Here is a 23674-nt window from a genome sequence, read left to right on the forward strand (position 1 = left end):
ACGGGAGTCTTGGAATTTGCTTATATCTATTTTTTATGTTACGCAGGGGAATATGGTTATCGATTTCGGAGGTAAGAGTAGATATGAAATAGTTGTAAGACAAGTTGACATCGGTAGTGTTGTATACAGAAGACCAGTCAATTTCTTTTAAACTCTTTTGGAGACTTGTAAGATTATCTGCAGTAATCTTACGACGCTTATAATAATTATTTTGTTTAATCAGTTTAATTGGTACCTGAGCAAATATAGGAAAATGGTCAGTGATGTCTGAGAGGACGATACCAGACTCAGGAAGTGGAAAAACATTACAAAAAATGTTGTCTATGAGGGTAGCCGATTGGCTGGCGACACGGGTAGGCTTGGAGATTAATGGTAAAAACGAAGCAGACATTAATGTTTCTATAAATTCTTTTGAACTGTTTTGGGAGTTACATTTCATGAGATCGATATTAAAATCGCCCATCAAAAATGTATCTTTATTAAGTATCATGGGATTTTGTACTAAATCCTGCAAAACAGTCAAAAAATCATTTAAATTCGAACGAGGGGACCTGTAAATTACTCCAATCATAATGTTTTTTCCATGTGGATTTATCAATTCAATAAAAAGGGATTCAAGTACATCGCTCATAACACTAATCTCCTCATGTATAATATATTTAAATTTTTTCGAGATGTACAAACCAACTCCACCACCAACTCTCTCGCTTCTATTTCTAAATACAAATTCGAATCCGGGTAAAGAAAATAAATGACTGATATTAGAGTTCAGCCATGTTTCTGTTAACCCTATGATGGAGCAAGATTTATGATCTGGGTTTTCTAAGAGTAAGCGCAACTTATCAAAATTTTTGTTGATACTGCGTATGTTAAAGTGAGCTAACAAAAAATTTTCACCAACTGTATTCGTGATCCGATTTTTATACTGATTTTCGGTCAAATAAACACACGATGGACTCTGGACTGGATCATTTGAGTCAAAGTTATATTCAAATTCTTGTGCTGAGGCATTGTATTTATCGGATATGTAATCTTCATATACACTGGAAATAATATTTACATGATCAGATTCAGAGTGCCTTACTGTGTTATAGAATTCATCACTATTCAAAGAATTAAAAGCAAAATTTGTTGAGTTAGCCATGGGTTAAAATATAAAACATTCGGGAATTAATAGCTGGCTTCCCGCCTGGTCCTAGCTCAGCAGCTACGTGGGGGTATGCAGACCTAAAAGAAGAAAGGAAACCGAAATGCGTACAGAGAAACATGAAACACACACAAAACAGGGAAACGAACATGAACACAGATGACACAGAATTAACATCGTTGCGGATGGTACGCAAGGCCATGGCCTCGTGTACAATTGATACTGTCATTTGACAGTGTCAAATGATACTGTCATTATAATACATGTAATAATAATGATGATGATGTTACAAAATATATGTCAGAAGAACATTATATATATATATATAATAACGTATATGTTTCATATTTCATAACATATTTTGAAGAGAGAAAGAGAGAGAAAGGGTGAAAGTTACGCCTAAAACATTATCATAAGTTGTCTATTTGCAGACTGAGGTTCTGTGAGAACAATGACATTGTAAGTTATTCTGTTAACCTGTTCAGTTTCATTGGCATAAAGAGGAGTGGTATGAAGACAGGCTTGATATGCTCCCATCAGTAATAAGTTGATTAATGATATTGAAACAATCTTACAGTGATATTATAAAGTCGCAGTGTAACATTACATCACACACACACGCACGCACTCGCACCCACGCACACACACACACACACGCACACACACACACACGCACACACACACACGCACACACACGCACACACACACACACGCACACGCACACACAAACACACACACACACACACTCATTTCATGCACTTATCATCCCCGTCTCTCTCCCTCTATTATCATATGACATGATAATTATGCATAATTGTCCTTTGCCAAGAGATTTGTAATAAAGATGTATAACGGCGACCATAATCTTTCCTTGCAAAATAAACTATACAATGCTCAGACATACGACTCACTTGCTATCATGCAAATATATTCAAATTTTACATGTAAATGACAAGCTAAACTAAAACAAAGCGAACAAAGAACTGTATGCATTTTACATATCCATACATACATAGGTCCTATACACACACCTGCAGTGAATACGAAAGGTGAAGGTCATTGAAAGAGTATTTTCCTATATTAATTTCTTGATCTCGTTTAACTCTAACTACAAATATTAGTGCCACACTGATATATCTCAATTCTATTTTGATAAATATACCACACCAGCATACACTTTAGGCTGTTAGTCCAATATTGCGATCAAAGCCTAACCCAAAGAACTCGCCATTCTCCTGACAGAACCGAAACAAGCTTGTCAAACAATCTGGGGTATATCTGCTTTTATTCTGTCAATGTATTCATCACGTCGAATCTCATTTTGATTTGAATGTTTACTCTCTGAAATAAATAGAAGCTCAGAATAATGTGATGTAATTGAGTGAAAAACTGCTCCAGATCTCGTCACCCAGAAATCCAATATCATAATTATCACTCGTATTCCTCGTCATTGTTGTTGTTTTAGTATTTTCTCTTTGCTTTCATCCCGTTTCACGATCTCCCGGATGTTGACTCGGCGGTCCTTCGTATACAAGCTGGCAGCTAGTATGTTATCAAGTTGATTGATGCTGGCAAATTTACACGGCGTCTCATCTTCACGGAGAAGGTTGTGCAATGTAAAAGAAACATTGTATAGTCTCTACTCTATCTAGGGTGTGCCCTGTGTCCACACGGTCATTGTTAAAGGAACCCCAAAACCTGGATGTAAATGTGGATTGAGTGAAAGCAGCAATATTAGTATAGAATACACCAGTGAAAGTTTGAGGGAAATCGGACAATCCGTTCAACAGTTATGAATTTGTAACAATTCGGTGCCATCGCAAGATAAGGAGACTACTAGAGTTCATTACGTCATTATTACATAGACAACAATTATAGAGAAAATTTGAGGAGAATTGCATGAAATCTAATTTTTCATGAAAAGTACACATTCCATCGACTTGTTCCTGACATAATATAATCATTATGTAATGGGTAATATTATTACCCTTGTTTTCTGAAAGGGATAAGTCAAGTGCTATTTCAATTTGCTGGAGAAGTGAAAAGAAGATAATTATGTTTATTTTTTTTTCATATATCTTCTATTATTGCCCAGAATGACGTCATAAGTGTGAAAAGAAGACAGACAAGCAATATGTGGGTTGTACATTATGCCCATATACAATATAATTTCTCATCTTTGTATTCAATATAAACATTCATCTATTCATGATTTATTTTCGCTATTGTTGTGAAGGATGGATAAGCTCTCTATGCCAGAAATGGAATTGGGAATGATTTTTTTGTTGTTGTATGAAATCGTATGGTTTTCATCCATTCCATGAACACTTTTTGCAGTTGCATTACTGTTCGTATTGATATACATTGGGGCCTATATTCATCTTTTTGCAGTGATGAGCAGATCAAACAGCCAAACGAGTCACACCCCAGAACTCCTAAAGAATGGATATGAAATTAATGTAGCAAATCGACGTCTGTTTTCTCTGCCAATTTTATAGTAAGATATGAAAAGTATTGTTTTGGACCAACTGACAACCACTGCATGCATGAAGTGTATGATTAGATCCTGCGTTAGGCCGTTGCTGTATACAAATTCCTATATATAGGCAATGACGTTAAATACTCTAATTTCTTTTGTTTCATCCCCCAATGATATTAAAGTTTAAAGCAAGAATTTGTCCCCACAAATTTCCGTCATTGTACATTGTAATACAGAGCAATACTCCGCCTCTTGAGCGCAAAAAGCAGTTTACCCCCTATAATGTGGAGACGTATTATAGTAGGCTTTAAGCTCCCATCCTGATGAAATAATCAGTCATCCACAATAATTAGTGCAGCGTCGATCCATCATTCGACATTGCCAGCTGCTCAGAAATTTGAAGGAAAAAAAGGAGCCTGGCATGTGAAACCTTCTTTGTGAGTCGATGATACGACATTGTTTCGTATGATGTCACGTGTTGAATAAACAGCTTCATCTAGCTAGCGAGCGAGCGTCGCGGTGATACGGAGGGGGCAGCTCATGTCACTATGTGCTCTATAACGCTCGCAGACATGGGTCGCTACACATTAATTTTTACGCATGCATGTCACTTTTCCCTGTCAATGCATCAAATAAACCTTTCGGCTTATAGACGTATAGCTGCGTTTGCTTTGGGAGAACTGTGGTATAGTGGCTTATAGAGACTCCTGACTTTAAAACGGAGGTCCCGAGTTCGAATCCGGACAAGGACTCAACTGCGCCCATGCATGGACAAGATGTTGTTACTCACGATGTCCTTCTCGTCTCAGGTTTTAAAAAAAAAATGGAGTTTATACACTGGATAAATGAGACCAAAAGTGTAGTGTATATGACTTTTTTTGGTGAGTTAGATTTGTATTTCACCATTCTATGGGCTTGTCTATCGAACGCTCTTCATAACGTCTGACACAATTCCTTATACACTGCCATTAAAATGCACTGCTTTTCTCCATGTACTGGGATGGTGATAGTAAGGACAAAAAAAAATCCTCTTTTCTTGATTTGGAAATGTAACACTCTCTGAAATCGCAGACTGCAGCAAACGTTCTCATTTCGTATGGAATGAGGTACTTATGTGATTTTCGAGTGCTCGAGAAAGAAGCTATCGCTTCATTTCAACGATAAACATGTCGAATTGTGAAGTCTGCAATCATGGGAACAAATCCTCGATGTTAATAGGTATACGTAAATCCACTTACAAATTGAACATTAATCATAGGAACCCGGTCGGCTTCCCGTTCACGAAATCTTTTCAGATGAAAAAAAATGTCATGAATTAACATTTTTCATATCCGGTTTTGATTACATTGAAATGTCAATGTAGTCTGTTGACAATACAGACTAGGTTGCAACCATCTGTAGCCATTACTTTTGCTGGGTTTGCAAGTAAGCCACGAGATGACATGAATATAAACTGCTTTTTCGAAGGCTAAAATACACGTGAACTGGAATAGGAAGATACCAATAAGCTTCTGCGTGTTTATATGTGTGTTTGTGTGTGTCTGTCTATTTTGATGGCAAAGTGTTTTTTTTTTTTATCCCTTACATCCTTGTCATGTATTGTATCTCTCACCCATTCGCCTTTATTACTAAAATTATTTCATTCTGCAATGATGAACAGAAATATGATGATTCATAAAATAACAACAAAATATAATCTCCAATTCCGAATCTTAGCCTGACTTGGAAAAGGAAAAACACAGTAAAATATGTATATATTTTCGTTATAGGCCTGTTTCAAGATCAAGTTTCAATACAAATACAGTATATTGCTTATGATAACGATAATAATAATAATAATAAGGTCTTGTCTATCCAGGGTAGCCTCTTCAGTGTTGCCACTGCTCTACCAGAGGGCCCTGCCATTATTATCATCCTAGCGTTGCCAGGTACCCATCTCTACACCTGGGTCGAGAGGGACATGGTGGGTAAAAACATCTTGTCCAAGGACGTAAGCACTGGGCGGCATTCGAACTCGGGTCCTCCGAACGGCAGTCGGGAGTCTTATCCACTATACCACAGCGCCCCTTCTGAATTCACTATAATTTCATGTTAATTTTAATTTGTTCAATTGACATTTCATTTTGTTCAATTGACATCTATTTCCATTCGTCTACAGATACCGTAACAAAAATACAAATTATACATTACGCAAATGATGTATTATTTTCTCATTTTGTAGAAAATACATAATAAAAATATCATGAAGTATAATAAACTACTTCACACATTTTTTTTTTTTTTTTTGTGTGTGGTTAAATAACCAAGAATAGCAATGCACACTTCGGAAACTTGACAGAAAAAGTAAATATTAGAATGGAAAAAAAAATGGCCAATTGAAAAGCAAAGCTATTGTATTACTAGTATAAGACGTGGGTCACTTGAGACGTATTATATATGTAGGTCTACTACAATCATCCGAAATTAATTCATGAGTAACACGTAATAAAAAAAAACTCCACATCATTAAGAAGAGTAACTATTTTCGAATATAGCCCCCAAAATATTTTCAAACATGCAAATTACAAATTAAGACGCTGCATGCAGCAATTGCAGTGTTCCAAGCTACAGATATCTCTGTCAATGATGCGTTTAGGTGTTGGCGTATAGATTAGTTTGATTTGAGAGTTATAGCCTACTCCAAAAGCCATCAGCTGCTGGCTATGATATTTTTAGCTGCGTTCGACCCAACAGAACACTGCCACCCACGGGAAAAATCACTTATTCAAACAAATCCCCAAAGTTGATATTATTATTACATAATTATTACTACCAAAAGGGGTTGAGACTCGATTGTCTCTAATTTCAGTTCAGTTCTTAATCACAATTTATCGTATTTCTTTCTTTACTTTCTATTTGAATGAAAGCGATCACCATTTGGCTCATAGTGTTATTGGCAAAATTAGGTAAGATAGTTGCACCGCCGAGTTATCCACATCCAAACGTTATCGGTGTGACCGATCCAGAAGCCCGCACTGGTTTACATCACTCGTTGCAGGTTTTAACCAGGGCTAGCAGTCGCGTAGAGGCGTTTTACATCGGAAGATAATTCACATCGTCATTGACTGTTTATTCCAAGTGAGATCCATCTTCCTACACGCTGAGACATCAAGGTCTTCCCGCCTCTTCCATGAATTTCACCGCAAATCGTCTGTCACACGTCTGTGGCCGACCAGGGTAGGCATGTGACGCGAGTAACGAGTCGCACAGAAGGGGGAGTGGCAAGTTCTCGTTTGGAAGTTGCACAGCTGTATATGTTTTCAGCGGGTTTCGGCTTTGAGGATGGCTATCTCCAAATACAACAAATTTGATGCCATCTATACAGGCGATGACATTCATGTCCATCAATTATACACGTGCCATGGGCCAGGGGATTTAGGGCTGCGGCCCCTCCCCTACTTTTGCTTTAAAAAAGGAAAAAATCTAGGGGCAAAAAAGAAATAAAACCCATGATTTTTTAGAGTTCCGCCCAAGATATTTCACATAGAAGGAAGGCGGAAGGTGGGGGGGGGGGGGTTTGAAAGGATCGATGACCCTTTACCAACCGACCTCGAGCACTGCTCTCCCTCCAGACCCTCCAGACCCCCCCCCCCCCCCCCCCCGGCCTACAAATACATAGAAAGCTTTGCGTTTCCCCATGCGCTCTTTTTGTGTTGTTAATATCAAATCTAGAATCGGCTCCAATAGACGTCATCTATGGCTGTCGTAATGATCTGCGGTTAGCCCATATGCTACCTTCAAATGCCATCTCTAACGCATCCCCACCTTTAAAATCAAGATGACATTTTAATATGTCCTCCTACAAAGTGAAAGGATGGTGCAAATTTTGATCAAAATATACTTATCGAAACAACTAATAATCGCATTGACATTTAAGATGTGGCATTTATAGGATAAACTATAAGAGCATTTGCTGGAGGTTTTCCGTAGGTAGAAATTGGCAAAGAACTTGACAGTTCTCTGTAATTATTGTTTGAAGATGTGAGGGTTAATCAGTGCCGCCATTTATCTTTCCGTTTTCTCGCAAATTAATGCAAAACACTGATAGAATCCTCTCTCCTTCGGAAGACGCAGAGCAGGGAGGTATAATAGAGGGTGATGTTCCTCATTTCGAAAGTTCGTTAATCCGAAAATGAAACACGGTTCGTCATTCCGATGGTTCGTTAATCTGAAAATGTAAAGAAGGTGATACTAAGAAACTTTCGGCATTGCGAATCTTATTTCGTTTTGTTGTTTGTTTGTTTGTTTGTTTTTATTTGTTTGTTTTTCTTTTTCATTTTGAAAACGAACCATCGAAATAACGAACCTTCATGCAGAGTAAAGAACTGTAACCGATGCACTGTAAAGAACTGTAACCGTTCCTTGAGAACGGATTCTGAGACATCGACATAGTACTTACTTGATTACAACGTTTACATCCATGCTTGAATTGTTGTTGTCCAGTTTTATTTTGTTATTTTATTTACATCCAGGCTTTGAACTGTTGTTGTCTGGTTTTATTTGGTTATTTCATTTACAATTAGAATTAGTTCTTAACAACCAAAGTTCAGTTGATAAAACAAGGGAAGACAAAGTATGGAGTCGGCAATGGTCTAACACATCATCGACCAGCTTCCTTTATGCTCTATCTGTCATTGTTTTCCATCTTCATGGCGTAACCTGTCCGTTACAGCATAGACCTACAAAAATACAAAATGATTTCCGTCATATTGTTCTTTAACCCTTTCCGTACCAATGAATCAAATGTACATTAATTCCACACACTAACCCATGAGCAGGTAATATAATATGGTATGCAGAGGGTTAAGAGTCATGGTACTATGAAAATAATCAAGTGTCCGGGGCCCTGTTTCATAAAGTTGTTCGTAAAGTTACGAACGACTTACGAGCGACTGGTGATCAGTTCTTGTGCTGAATTATTGAAATTCTAGTAAGTATAGCACATCGCAACTGATCACCAGTCGCTCGTAAGTTGTTCGTAACTTTACGAACAGCTTTATGAAACACCCTCCTGAAATGGTCCGACATCAACATGTCCGTTACTTTGTTGGTCTTGTATCCATGTGGGTTACACCCAACAGGTTGAAATCCATACAGCAAGGTAAATCAAAGTATATAAGACAAAATGGTCCTAATAAAAGGTGGGAAAGCACATTTTACTATTGCATAGGACCTCTTTGCTTAGGGTTATCTCATCCATTTAAAAACTGATTTTTTTTAAGCACATAAACTTTGAATTCCTCTTAAAGTTATAATGCTCTTTTATGTTTCATATTATAGAGGTTTCTCATTATCTCACAAGAATTAAAAAGTTGGAAACCTGAAGCCCCATCTCAACCAGAACCATACCATCCCTTTAAAGACACATTATAAAATGGGCTTTTGCACAATAATAGACAAGTATGTTCCCTCCCTATTCCTTTTCGCCAGAGCATAACATCTTCACCGATAAAAGCATGATGGTACAATAATCATCGTTGCCGATATTAGCTAGTATATAATTCACATTTAATGCAAAAACAGGTAAACGCCATTTCAGTGTTGTTGTTGTTGTTTTTTTCTTAAGTAAGGTCATCATGAAATAGAGAAAAATGTATTTTCGTCAATGATGTTGCAACCCAATAATAAGAAAGATTTCTGGAGACACCATCGATCGCATATAATTTCATATTTTTTCATGTTTTTCAACAGCTTCGATCTCAAATATCTCAAATAATACATGTTGATAAAGATGAATATATCGTGTGTTTTTTTTTTCATTTAAAGTCATCATGTGGAAATCGTGAAAGTCCAAAGGGTTGTTGCTACTATATGTTAGTAAACACACACCCTATATTGCCAACACACTTCTCCCCTTTACCCCACCTCCTCCCCTTATCCCACCCCACCCATCAAGGCAAGCTGCCTCCATCCCACCCCAACTCCGATGCAGACGCCATGTTCGCGTCCGGCCGGGCGAGAGCTGATGGGCGATCACTCAGCGAGGCGTCCCGCTACACAGTCAGTCCGCCCCTTCCCCCGGTGCCCTACCGCGACACTGTAATTAATGTAGTGACGATGATGGCTAACAGCACACGGGAAACACACCCACATTATCTCGCTTTGACATGCATGTCAATGCTTTCCATACATCCCATCTGCACGAGAAGAAGAAAACGAAAACAACGATCAAAGCTGTCCTTAAAGTTACTGATGTTTTACGATGACTTCGCTTGCTTTTTTCGCTGGTTCCACTTTTTTCATCTCCTCTATTTTTTTTTCTTGTCTTCGATGTCTAGACTGCCGTCGGTTTGGGAGAAGATGAACTTTTTATCAGTTTTCTCTATCATCTTGATCATTACCTTATCGCATTATCGCTATTCACTGTCTTAAACTACATGGGTATGCATCGATAGAGACTTGAGTTTTTGTTTTTTTCTGTTAGGGCCTACTATCAAACAGTTTGCGCCAAACTGCTCCCAGCACGAAACATCAAATAAAAGCTTTATAGTCACTCTATATAATCTTTGTTTTCCCACCATCATCGATCAACTGTCTGAATTATATAAGCAGTCTGTATTGCTTTTAATCTCATTGCTCAGAATTGTTGATGGTTATCAGTATATCATTTGAAATTTTAATATCCTTTAATGTCAATACTGAATACTTTACTTGGGACGCGCGTGGTAGACCTTTGCCGTTATTCATAGCAGACGAACCAAGACTTATTCCTCCTAGCCTGTGCTTTGTTTCCTACCTATATATACGGTGAAACAAAGTGTGAATTTCCGCGCTCTATTTCCCACTGTCCAAAGAATTAAAACAAAGCACATATCATTTAGAATTCACTTAGAACTGTATGATAACCATCACGTCACCTGCACTTGAGCATGGAGCTACAACATTGTAGCTCCGTGATTGGAGTCTCTGCGACGGTTTATGTCGCGTCATTGGAGAACGACCAGGGCCCTGCCTCAAAACAATATCTTCAATCGTTGCTATGGGTTACAAGGTTAGTGAAACTACCCGAGCAACAACTAACACGTTCCCCGTTGATTGGTTGTTGCCCATCGGCTGCCATGGAAACCACAAGTTGTGTATATGCAAATCTTGTTAACGGTATAGTAGAGGGATGCTGTCCGTAACAGTATAGTGGGGGGGGGGGGGAGACTACTATCAGAGGGACAGTAATGAACAAGCAGATGGAGAAAATGTGACAAATTTTACATGTCGATATACTTATAAGTAGAGAGAAAAAAAGATAGACAGATAGATATAGAAAGATATGAAACTATAGATGGAGAGAGATACTAGCTATATAGAGAAAGAGATTGGGAAAGAGAGGGAGAGATGGAGAGAGAAAGCCTGAGAAGCAAAGGTCGACGGGTGGTTGACTCCATGAGGCAGATTAGATGTATCAGATGCATTCATGATTTATATTTCACCGAGTTTCAGGGAATCGCTATCTCATAATGCGTTCTGTCATTTGTGGAATTCTGGATCAAAATAATTTTGCTTGGCTTCTGATTTGGGGGAACGGTCGCCCATTCCACAAAATGAATGTAGACACAAGTAGAGTGTTCAGACGTGAGACGTAGATCAAAAGCGATCCATAATTCAGATGAAAATCAATGTTCTGTTGATCAGCATTCATCAACATCAAATTTTGTGTGAATGACCGACACATATTCTAAGACACAAATATTCTTTAAAAGAAAGGAGATTATTATTAAGAGGAAGAAATTATAAATTCATCTCTCTGTCATAGCACAATATATTTCTTCTCATGGAACTGTGAATATATCAGATATACAGTGTACCAATAAGATTTTGAGTGAAATCCACATATTACATGCTTTGTTTTTCTTGCATTGTTAAGGTATTAAACTGACTCATGCCAACACAACATATTGATATCGTAAAACCAATACTTCACACCTGCAACAAAATATTAATCGGCTGTAATATTCTGATATACTTTGTTACTTTTATCCTACATTATATAGCATCTTTGTAATCGTCCTTCGTGCATTATCGCTTTGTTAGTATATTCTGATATTTTCAATTAATAAATCATATCACTGTCATTTCATTTTACATAGTGCTTTTCGAAAGAATACAGAAAAAAACCAAAAGCCAATTTAAATTAGTTAAATTGTCTTTATATTAGACTGCATTTCAGTCGGCGTTATATGATAAAAAATCTTTTCATTTTTTTTTTTACACAGACAAGAAGCTGAACAATAAACGCCAAACAATTTCCCCTCTGTTTTCAGCACCATTCAACGAATTAACTCTATAGCTCCAGACAATAATAAACCTTTTATTTCTATAATCATGGCATATTCATTGAAAGGCGAAATCATTTTGCATCACAAACATAGTCTTGCATTATCACATGATATGACCCAGACCCGAAAAAGCGATATATATAGTTTCGAAAAGTTGATGATATTAGATAGATTATTATTCATTAAATCAAACTGCCAACTGCTGAAAGTGAGGCTAACGTTCCTATGCTCGTCCTTCAATAAGGAGCGCTCGAACTGAGCAGGCGCCAAACGCACGACCACACTATATATGGCTGACCCTTGACAAATTCTGAAATAAATGTCATCTGTTCTAAAACAATTACCGCCTGCTCTTCTTAACGACATAATTATTCGACGAGAGATGTTTCGGCGACGGATGTGGATCATAGTGAGGCGATTTATTACACTGGTCCGTTTTCACAAGGTCTGTATAGATTTTGGTATATCTCATATCTCCTCGAAGAGATGGAACTGTATCCTCTTTGGAGCCAGCAATATATGTCCCGGATGTAGGTGGCGATGTTCCCCAATGACTTCTGCTGAAAGACATTTTTCATACTCATGATGTTAGACTTTTTTATTATTATCATCATTATTAAAAGCTTTTTAAAATTGACCGCGATAATACTGACAGGCAATATCTACAGCTTAATGATGTCAAACGTCATTTTTGTTGACAAAGTTCATAATCGCATATCATTATCTTTAAATCATCAAATGACATTTTACTCATCAGTTCGGGTTTTCCCCTTGCGATGTCTACTCGAGATTAATTTCACTCGAGACATTCAATACTCTACCGCAAATAAAAAATGTGTTCAATATTGTCACATATAGATCAAGGAATGTAAACAACGAAACTATGCGTGTTGAGTTTTGGCACATACAACAACAACAAAAAAAAAGAAATATTGTTAAAACATATTCGTTTTTTTTTTCTTTAATAAAAGTGACGAACTAAATTTATTTATTTGGCAGTGGACGTTCACATAGCAAAGAACAGCAAGGCGGATGGGTATATTATAAATGACTAAAAGTGTATGAAACTAATAATAATAATCATAATGAAACTACTTACAGTTTAACTATACAAATCATTTTGGACAAAATAATTAGCCAACTTCAATGAAAGGGAGAAGATTAAAAAAAGTCTTATTTATTGTCTATTATTTTCATACACTCCAATATCCTATGAAGCCTGTTCACAGGCAGAAATAATTATGTACATCTTTCAATGCACACTAAATGTACTTCAGTCATTATCTGCAGAGCATCGGCAGTGTGAATCTGGTTTCCAGAATCATTTGAGTCAGACCTGCACACTCAACCTTATTAAAGCTGAATAGCGAGAATAGTAACCATGGTCACGATTCATGAATGTATACATTTATTTTGATTAACCTTGACATTACATAGCCCAAAAGCCGTGACCCAATGAATTGGAGCAAATTGCATGCTTTTATGAGATGAAATATTTTGTTACGAAAGCAGCAGGGTTACGAAACATCTTTCATCTTTACATTTCAACTTTTCCACATTGAACTTAATTTGTACAACAACAATGAAGGATTTTATCTACGTCGCCTATTTCTTGACATCTGCATTCTTGACTAAAATACTATTCTAAACAATTTAAAACACAGCGCACCTTGATACTATAAAGCATCTTGAGTTTGTAAAACACGTGACTTGAAAACGCGCTCTGTAAAGTTGCTGAAGATAAAGTATAAAGTTGTGATATCATAAATAATTATAAAGATGTTCTCTACAACACAAACTTTTAGATTATCTTTATAATAGTGATAATGATGAATGATCCTATTTATTCACGATCCTATAGGATCATGAATATTGTCATCATTATTGCTATTACAGCAATCGTTTACTCGTATAATTGCTATAATCATTGTGACTATTGTATTACGATAAAAGTTCAAAATCACGTTCAAATTTATTTCATATTTCCACTTTCTCAATGATGAATTTACAAAATTATTGACAATAAAACAAGAATACAAAAATATATGCAACCATGTCTTTTGATTAGAAAAAAACCCACAAAAACATACTGAACACAAATGTATATGGTCATATCATTATTTCCATCATCACCATCATCATCATCTGTACTTTGATCCCAAGTTCAATACTATCATTGATCAAAGGGATTATTTAAAAAATGACAAGATGCAAACACACACACAAACACACACACACACACACACACACACACACACACACATGTTTTACAGTATCAGTACAATGGTCTCTGTGCAACGTGACGCCATGTTTTCTGTATGGTTAGTGTCATGATTGGTACCCTCATGGTACCTCTTTCATAGGTTCTGAAAGGGTCCATTGAATTCAAGGAATGTTCAAGTGTAACCAATAGGCGAGTTGCTGATGCAACCGAAACATTTTTGCGTAATACTTGGATGGAATTCTCGCAATTAATAGCATCATCAGTGGGAAGGTTGCTTTTTGGCAATTCGAGTTGTGTTCACATTCTATGTTAGCAGCCATCTGTCATATCTCTTCGTATCTGTCCATCCATCGACCAAGGACAGCGGAAACGCCCGACGAAAACTGCGAGCCTTGGAGAGCAGACGTTCAGATAACACTTTATTTCGTTGACGCGCGAATTGCATGTGCTGCCGAGGAACGGAAAGTTCGCAATTCCAGGCCAATGTTACAGATTATTACCGATGTCGCCGTGTTGTTCTAAAGATATATTGTACACGCTTGTGCATGAGGTTAATTACGTCCCGTAGTAAAAGGTCTCGAATTGTCACTGGGTGAGGATGATAGAAGAAAGACGCGGGGGGGGGGGGGGGGGGAGAGAAAACGAGGCGATGGGGGCGCGCGTCTCGGATGAGAGGTTGCTGTTGGTATTAAGGGCTTTTTACACTTGTGTTTCTTAACCCCGGACTTTCTCTGACCCAGGACTATCGTTAGTCCCGTACCAATTTTTTCAGCTTTTTACACTCGCCAATTAGTCCCGTACTATCTCTTGTCCGGGGCTAAGGAGAAAACTGACCTTTTTACACTCGTCTTCTTAGCCCCGGACTTTCCAAACCACACGAATATTCATAATTACGTTGTGTACTGTACACGTACACGCACGCACCGGCAGCACTTGATTACCTCGTTTCTGATTGGTCAGTGAGGGTCGGACTTCGTCTCCGTCGCTTAGCCCAGGATTATTTTTTCGTTCTGTTTACACTCACTTGCTTGGCACCGCAATTGCGGTGCTAACCCCTGCTATTTTGCAGGGCCAGATAGTACCGTACTATCGGTGGGGCTAGCCCACTTTGGCAAAAACGAGTGTAAACAGAAAGTGGGCTAAGGATAGTCCCGTACCAACGGTGGGGCTAAGCCCCCCCCCCCCCCCCCCTTAGCCCCACCGTTGGTCCGGGGCTAAGCAAAAATTTACAAGTGTAAAAAGCCCTTTAGAGGAGAAAAGCTAGTCCAGGACGTCCAGTGCATCATACATGTTTGGCCCCGTATCCGGGCAATTACCCCCAGAGGGCAATTACCCCCGGCTAAATACCGGTTAGTGGTAAGGTTAGAGTAAATATTAGGGTTAGGGTTAGGTTTAGGGTTAGGAGTTCGGGTTAGGATTAGGATTAGGTTCAGGATTAGGATTAGGATTAGGGCCAGGGTAAGGGTCCGGGGTAATTGCCCAGGGGTAATTGCCCCAGACCCGTTTGGCCCTTATGATAGTACATGTAGTATAATCCATTCTGATATTTGGGCTTTGGTTTTCTTGAAAAAAAAAAGAGGCGGATGGATCTCGATATCAGTTTTTTTTTAATACAGACATCAATCATTCAAATTGTTACTCGTGTAAACTGGCGCTCTTCTAGACAAAATTAAGGACTCTTATTGAAATATTCACCAATGAATATAAGAACACACACGTCTTGTTCATTTATTTTTCATTCATTTATTTCTTTTAACCCTTAACACCTTCTGTCAGTAAAAAGTCCATGAAATCTTTACTTTTCACGCAAATGGAAGTTTGTGGAATTATCTTTCTATTTTTCTTTATGTTGTTTTCAACAATGACGTCATGAAGTGTGGCAGTCTCCTTATCCAGCGATGGCAGCACCGAAACTTTAACAATTCATTGTAACTTTTGAACGAATTGTCCGATTTACCTCAAACATTCGCTGTGTTCTACTACTACATGTATTACTGCTTTCACTCAATCCACACTAATATTTGGGCTTTGATTTCTTGAAATAAAAAAGAGTCGGATGGATCTCGATATCAGTTTTTTGATTGAATACAAACACCAATCATTTAATTTGTTGCTCGTGTAAACTGGCGCTAATCTTAAAGAAAATTAAGGACTCTTATTGAAATATCCCGCAACGAATATAACACACGAGTCCTGTTTATTTATTTTTCATTCATTTATTTGCTTTCTTTATCTTATCCTGCAGGGTTGGCCTACATTCAGTTGGGCAGAACTTCTTTCCAAAGGCGCCCTGCAGGTTCACATGGATTTACTCATCGTGAAAATTATGGGACATCTTGATATGGAACATAAGTTACACACAAACCAAGTCTTATTATAACTAGAGAGTGAATCAAACGATATTCATGTATATAGGGCATATCATGCAAATACACAATCAGGACATCAATATTGTTATCATAAACGGAAGAAACCCAGATATCTGCATACACTTTTACAAAGGCAGAAACATTAGAAAAAGTAGACAAGAATTCTATCTATATACCCATTGAATGCACACAGACGTGCCCGTTTTTCCATCCGCTCACTCATGATTATAACAGTGGTGCTCTATAATTTTATGCATTCATTTTTTTTTTTAGCATGCTTGTTTTTGCTAGGATCGACACTCTTGTGCTGTTCTATATTGCCTATAAAAATGTTCTTTTCATAATAGTTATAAAATGCTTGTGAGAGAAGTCACCGATCACAGACACAGATGTTCTTTTCCTCTGATTCTCGCTCTCACCAGATAACCACTGTAAATGTAGCACGTACAGACAGGCAGACACACACACACACACACGCACACACACACACACACTAACAACAACAACAACAACAACAACAACACTGATGACCTAATAATTCTGTCCTCAATGAAAATTTTAAGTTATTCTTTGTTAGAGTGAAAAAAGAAAAATTTACCGGATACCTGAATAATGAAATCCATATCATTTTAACACAGCCCACAGACTTTCCCAACGATTTGTTACATATATCTTTTTTATGTGCACGTATTTAACTAAAGCGCTTTGGTATACGTTGCGGATAAAACTTTGAATTGACAGTCAGGATATCCCTCGCCAACATAATGGTCAAAATGTCTCACCTGCTATAAAGTATGTCCCCAATGACCCCTTATATGAATGGGTGCATTCAGCAATGCCAGGGCACTTTGTAGAACACAAATTATGATAATGCACATTGGGGGGGGGGGGGGTATACTAAAATGCACCGCGATGTGAGAGGCATAGCAGTTGAAATTGTAGGGCCCGAGTACGCAGGAATAGTGCAATTTTCTGTCATCGAGGAATTAATCATTTCACTAGTGGCTCGAAACAATTCATTAGATCGATTTTATATCCCTCCAACGACCCTTAAAAAACAGTAGGCCTACATTATTAAAACATCACAAAATTGTTTACAAAATGCAGCGCAGACAATTCGTGTATCGCGATGAACGCGATTTATACACAGCTGTCTACGAGGCCGATTACCGATTTTTAGCTCTTCAAAAAAATCGTGCATGTCTGATGACATTCGTTGTATATATAGTGTGCACTATACAAAATATGTACAATGAATGTTGTCACGGTATAGCACATTTTCTCCACTGGCATTTTGCTTTTCAACACCATCAACATTATGGCGATGTTTATGTTTGGCCACATGACAGGATTCCATTAATGAAATGATAATCATAATAATTATCCGCCCGATATTAACTCTTGAATTAGTCACATTATAGGTGAAGCCGATTTTTAGTGGCTCGAAACAGTGCATGATATATTTGTTTCATATCCCTCCAACGAATTTTAAGAATGAGTGAATAATTTTTATATTGTTTCCTTTTTACTAACGCCCGGACCAGTAATGTGCATCATTTGTTTTATGAAATCGTGACGCGATTTAATCTCCCCGGCAGCAATTTTCCAAGCTAACTGAACTGCACCACATAAAAAGAAACATTACAATACATATTTTGCAATACACAGGGTATGCATCCTTACGAGTGCGTATACGAGAGGTACCGGTCATTAATTGGCAGTGACGGATCCAGGGGGAGCGCACCGGGCGCGCCCACGCCCACCCCCCCCCCCCCTTTATTGTTTTGTTAAAACACAAGAAATAAAAAGAAAAAAGACTTTGATTTTGTAAAGGCGCCCCCTCTGAATTCCTGGATCCGCCCCTGATTAGTATGCACCAGGGAGGTGTCCACCTCCCTGTATGCACCGAAACTGTAAAGCTGAGACTCTTTTGTGATAGCTATTAGGTCAATCTTCTTTTTTTCTTTTTCTTTTTAAGGATCAGTATCACCATTTTATGATAATCAATGATCGTAACGATGATAGCAGGACCCTGAATAGACCACTTAATAATCATTATGAAGAAAACACGGGACCCTGTTATAACTATTTTGATTTTAAATCATCCTTATATGTTATTGTCATGGTTTATACTATCATAAACATCACCATCATTGTCATTATTATAGTACAAAATATCTTCATCAACATCATCATCATCATCATATTCATCATCATCATCATCATCATCATCATCATTATCATCATCATCATCATCATCATCATCATCATCATCGTCGTCACTTGTACATTGCCATGTCTGATTGTAAATAACTTCCGGGCAGTTATGTCACAAGGACAGACTGAGGGCGAACCATCTAATAATGCGACCAATCCCGACACATTCAGCACCATTAAACAACAACAATGACAACTTTCGACAAGAATCATTGTATTCCCATTGTGTTGTCCTCCTCTGTTAAAAAAAATGAAATGATAAAACAATTAAACGCTTTTGTCTTAAAAAAAAAATTTCAATAGTCCGGATTTATGGCAAATCCTTATCAAACCCATGCCTTGGCGATCTTTCGAAAAAAGACCCCCACACAAACAAACAAACAAACAAACCATAGACCACTCCTTTTATACCTTTTCTTATGCCTTTCTTTGATTTATTTTTCCTGTATGTCAGTTCTGTCGTTGTTTTTGTTCTTGCCCTCGTTATAGTCTTTTCTCTCTGTCCGTTTCGTCTGACGTCATGATGTCAAGATTTTCTGTATGGATTCCTTGACTGATCTTAACGAGACGCCTTTTATCATTTTTCAGAGTAATTCACAAATTTACGAGCTTTGCTTTTTTTAATGGATTTCTCTTTCCCATATATTGTCATTCAATTTAATCTTTAATTGTTATGTTAGTTCATAATAATATCGAAATATAAAGACAAACATTACTATGATTGTATAATATATATATATTAAAATTTGTGTGATTAAAGATCTTTTGTACATGATAGCGTTTATTATTGTGTACTGATACATTAGTATTATACTTTATGTGGAAATGAAATCATTGGAATTGAATTGTATTGAATGACATTGAAATATATACGCAGAAGTTCACCTTTATAAACATGGTTCTCAGAAGGGCTCAAAATTCATTTTCCATCAATTGGGATTTGCTTGCAATATAAATCGCAAGGGTCTGCAAAGAAACTTACCTGCGCACGACTGACGAGGTTTGCCATCAGGATGATGAGTTGCTTTGGAGTATTTTGAGATTAATAGTGTAAAATAATCTTTTATCGTATGCACACGAATATCATTCCTAAATATGATGGATAGGACGTTACGTGACGATTGATCGTGTTCCCCCTTTTTTTTATAGCAATCATATTTTCCAAACAAACTCAATGCGATTTACGTATAGCGCGGAAGAGGGGGCATCCCACGAGACCGACACCCACGAGTCATACGGTCCACGAGACCGACATCAATAATAGGTCCATGAGTCATACAGCCCACGAGTTATACGGCTCAGGAGTCATACAGCCCATGAGTTCGACACTACGCACAAAAGGCTCATGAGACCGACACTAAGCAAACATAGCCCACGAGACCGACACTAAGCAATAAAGGCTCATGAGACCGACACTAAGCAAAGAAAGCCCACGAGACCGACAGTAGGCAAAAAAGGCCCACGAGACCGACACTAAGCTAAAAAGGCTCATGAGACCGACACTAAGCAAAGAAAGCTCACGAGACCGACAGTACGCAAAGAAGGCCCACGAGACCGACAGGATAAACAGCGCCATCTACATGTCAATCACCTGTACAGGGTGTTCCATGAACGGAAAAATAACATACTGGCGGGTGTAATTTCGTAACGCTATCAATTGAAAGATGGTGACCATCTTCATTATTATGAACGTCATCAAATATGTATTTCTACATACTTCTGGGGAGGGGGGGGGGGGCAAGTGTGTCAGGGAGCGACATTGTTATCAAGTAGAAAAATTGAATTGTATTCTTCATGCCCCCGCCCCCCCCCCCCAAAAAAAGAAATAGAAGAATTAGTATTCTTCATCCCCCCTCAAAAACAAAAAGAGACAAAAAACACAGATGAATTTAAAAGAGGACAATAACGATGTATGGATTAATTTTAGAGCTTTGATAATGCCATCGTGCTATTCTAATATGCTTTCCCAGTTTTTGGCTAGAAGATGAACAAGATATAAATTTTACCTCTTCTCTTTCCCGATGCATTAGTTACTTATTCTATTTTAGATATTCTACCCTCCTGCTTTGACGTTTTGCAGTAAGATCTATCTGTAATTTTCTCTGTACCTATAATGTAATTCTACTGATTAAAACGTTTTATATCGCAGGGATTCACCTCAATTTTGTGGCTTGTGTTATTCTCCTCCGAACAGTACATTTTATCGTGAAATACAATAGCTGTTTTCATGGATGCATCTGTTTTTTTCTGAATCCCTAACGCTACCTTTATAGACGATTACGTTATTTTTTATTTTTTATTGATACTAAATCAACACCCTCGCAGGTTTATTGTAGAAAGATCTGTTACACACTTTTACTGTACTTTGTTCATTTTTTTTTTCACAAACACACACCCGTGCAAACACAATTAAAGATCCTGATCATTTCGGGGGGGGGGGGGGGGGGGGCAACTGATGTTCTTTTCCATCTCTCATATCTTCCTATGCTATTATCAGGACACCCTATACAATTTCATGGTCTATAGGTGGCGCTGTTCATCCTGTCGGTCTCGTGGGCCTTCTTTGCTTAGTGTCGGTCTCGTGAACCTCTTTTGCGTAATGTCGGTCTCGTGAGCCTTGTATGCGTAGCGTCGGTCTCGTGGACCTTTTAAGTGTAGTGTCGGTCTCGTGGGCTTTGTTTCCTTATTGTCGGTCTCATGAGCCTTTTGTGCGTAGTGTCGGTCTCGTGAGCCGTATAACTCCTGGGCTTATTTTACTTGATGTCGAACTCGTGGGCTTTATTCACTCAGTGTCGAACTCGTGGGCTGTATAACTGGTGGGCTGTATGACTTGTGAGCTGTATGACTCGTGGGCTGTATGACTTGTGAGCTGTATAACTTGTGGGCTGTATGACTCGTGGGTGTCGGTCTCGTGACGTGCACCCCGCGGAAGATGGGTGACTACCGCTGCGAGACCGCTGCTGCCCGATTTGTCTTTTCTTTTCGATAATCGATTGTAAACAACAACAACAACAACAACAACAACAACAAAAAGTAAGCAACCACGATAGAGTATAATAATATGCTCTATATGACTGTCGTATCAATTCCGGCGCATAATTGTTTGTTAATATTTCGCATTTTTGTCGTTACTGGAGTACCCAACGGAAATCGTGTTATTACAAACTTATTTCACACGTTTCATATTATGTATTGTGTGTATACAATGTATTTTAGAGCAAAAAATCGACAGTTTTGTAGACATATGAGAACTATGTTTTTAGCTAAATGAAAGCTACGGATGAGTCGTGAAGTATAGTCATCTTTCCATCTCTTCCCATTTTTTCCGTTTTCAGTCTTCAGTCATTCAAGTGTGCGGTAAATCTCTTTCTAAAGTGTTCATTTTAATAAATCATGGACGTGAATTTAGGATTCATTTTCACTCCTAAGGTCATAATGTGCTGTTTAATCATACCCTCTAAAAAATCGAGTAAAAATATTCACTCTTGAAGGAGTGAATACAATAAAGAGTGAATTTAGAGTGAAATTGGAGTGAATTTTGAGTGAAAATGTTCATTTTAACTCGTTTTAGAGTGACCTCAAAGTAAAACAAAGCGATCGTAATAAAAGGTGGGTTCCACACTTTATTGGAATCGCTCTTTTATTTTGGCTATCTTAGCCATTTCAAAACCAATTTTCATAAAAAAAAACCCCGTTGAATTCCTCATCGAATCACATGCTCTATCATATTTCATAAGGGGTTTCTCATTATCTCACCTAAAATGTTAGAAACCTGTTAGGTCTCAACCCAAACTTAACGACCCCTTAAGGGAGGGGGGGGGGGAGGAGTTGCAGATGCTAAAGTATCAACCCAAAACAGGGTGTTAGATGATATTTATAATACATGTACACTACTCTCTAAAAAAATCAAGTGAAAAATTTCACTCTAAAAAGAGTAAATACAAAAAAGAGTGAATTTCGAGTGAAATTGGAGTGAATTTTGAGTGAAAATGCTCATTTTCACTCATTTTGGAGTGACGTCAGGGATCACTCGAAGATTTTGGAGTGATCCCTGACGTCACTCCAAAATGAGTGAAAATGAGCATTTTCACTCAAAATTCACTCCAATTTCACTCGAAATTCACTCTTTTTTTTGTATTCACTCTTTTTAGAGTGAAAATTTTCACTCGATTTTTTTTAGAGAGTACTATGACAGAGTTGCTTTATAAGTGATAAATCATCCCGTCTTCAAATTTGAGTGTGTGGTTGCAACGAATTGCACTACTCTGTGAAAACTTCAAAATTCAATATCTTGAATTTGATTTCCGAATGTGATGAAACTTTTATCATTCTGCTCATCTGATAGAAGGCAACTTGAGCAACGTAGGCCTAAATTGCGCAAAAAGAAAGTAATGTTATTGTAGACGATGTCTATCTCGTGTGTGACTGTGATAAAGTTAAATTGAAGTCTTATGAATTTAAAATGAGCTAAATTGAGAATGTCTGCTGAGTAAAACATGTCACCTCAAATTGTGATCCACCAAGTTTTTCAAGAAATTTAAAGAAAGATCCAATGAGACATAGACAAATTTTATTTGAATAAAATTAATTGAAATAAATGTGTTTGCTTACATGCATTAGGAATCCATTTTGTTGCTTTGAGTATAGTCTATCGAAGTCTAATGAAATTTTCAATGAAAATATTTTGTATTCTTTATCCAGCTGTGTGAGGACATGTCGGCTTTACGAACGGGAGCGAAACATTCGGGAGAATGAGGATATCATAGGCCGAAAAGACACATGAGCCAGCCAGTCCACAGCCATGTCGGCTAGCTGGTCGTGATTTTCTTTGGTATTTAGCACCCAGAGACCACGCATCATACGTCGATCGTGCGCACGACGCTTGCTCAGATACAGATCGGCCGCAAACGAAATTCATATTTCGCACTG

General features: G+C 37.9%; 1 protein-coding gene across 1 annotated transcript in view; it reads left to right on the forward strand.

Annotated features, from left to right (window-relative positions):
- The window catches only part of LOC139728263 (uncharacterized), a 33745-nt gene extending 23490 nt beyond the window's left edge, over positions 1-10255 (forward strand). The window contains exons 12-14 of the mRNA XM_071639222.1: positions 8747-8766; positions 9562-9704; positions 10247-10255. Coding sequence (XP_071495323.1) covers positions 8747-8766; positions 9562-9704; positions 10247-10255 — 172 coding nt within the window. The remainder of the gene's footprint in view (positions 1-8746; positions 8767-9561; positions 9705-10246) is intronic.
- The last annotated feature ends 13419 nt before the right edge of the window (positions 10256-23674 follow it).

This window comes from Diadema antillarum, unplaced genomic scaffold (assembly GCF_040938485.1).
Source record: "Diadema antillarum isolate AM-2024a unplaced genomic scaffold, OU_Dant_1.0 seq00000170_RagTag, whole genome shotgun sequence".
Lineage (NCBI taxonomy): Eukaryota > Metazoa > Echinodermata > Echinoidea > Diadematoida > Diadematidae > Diadema > Diadema antillarum.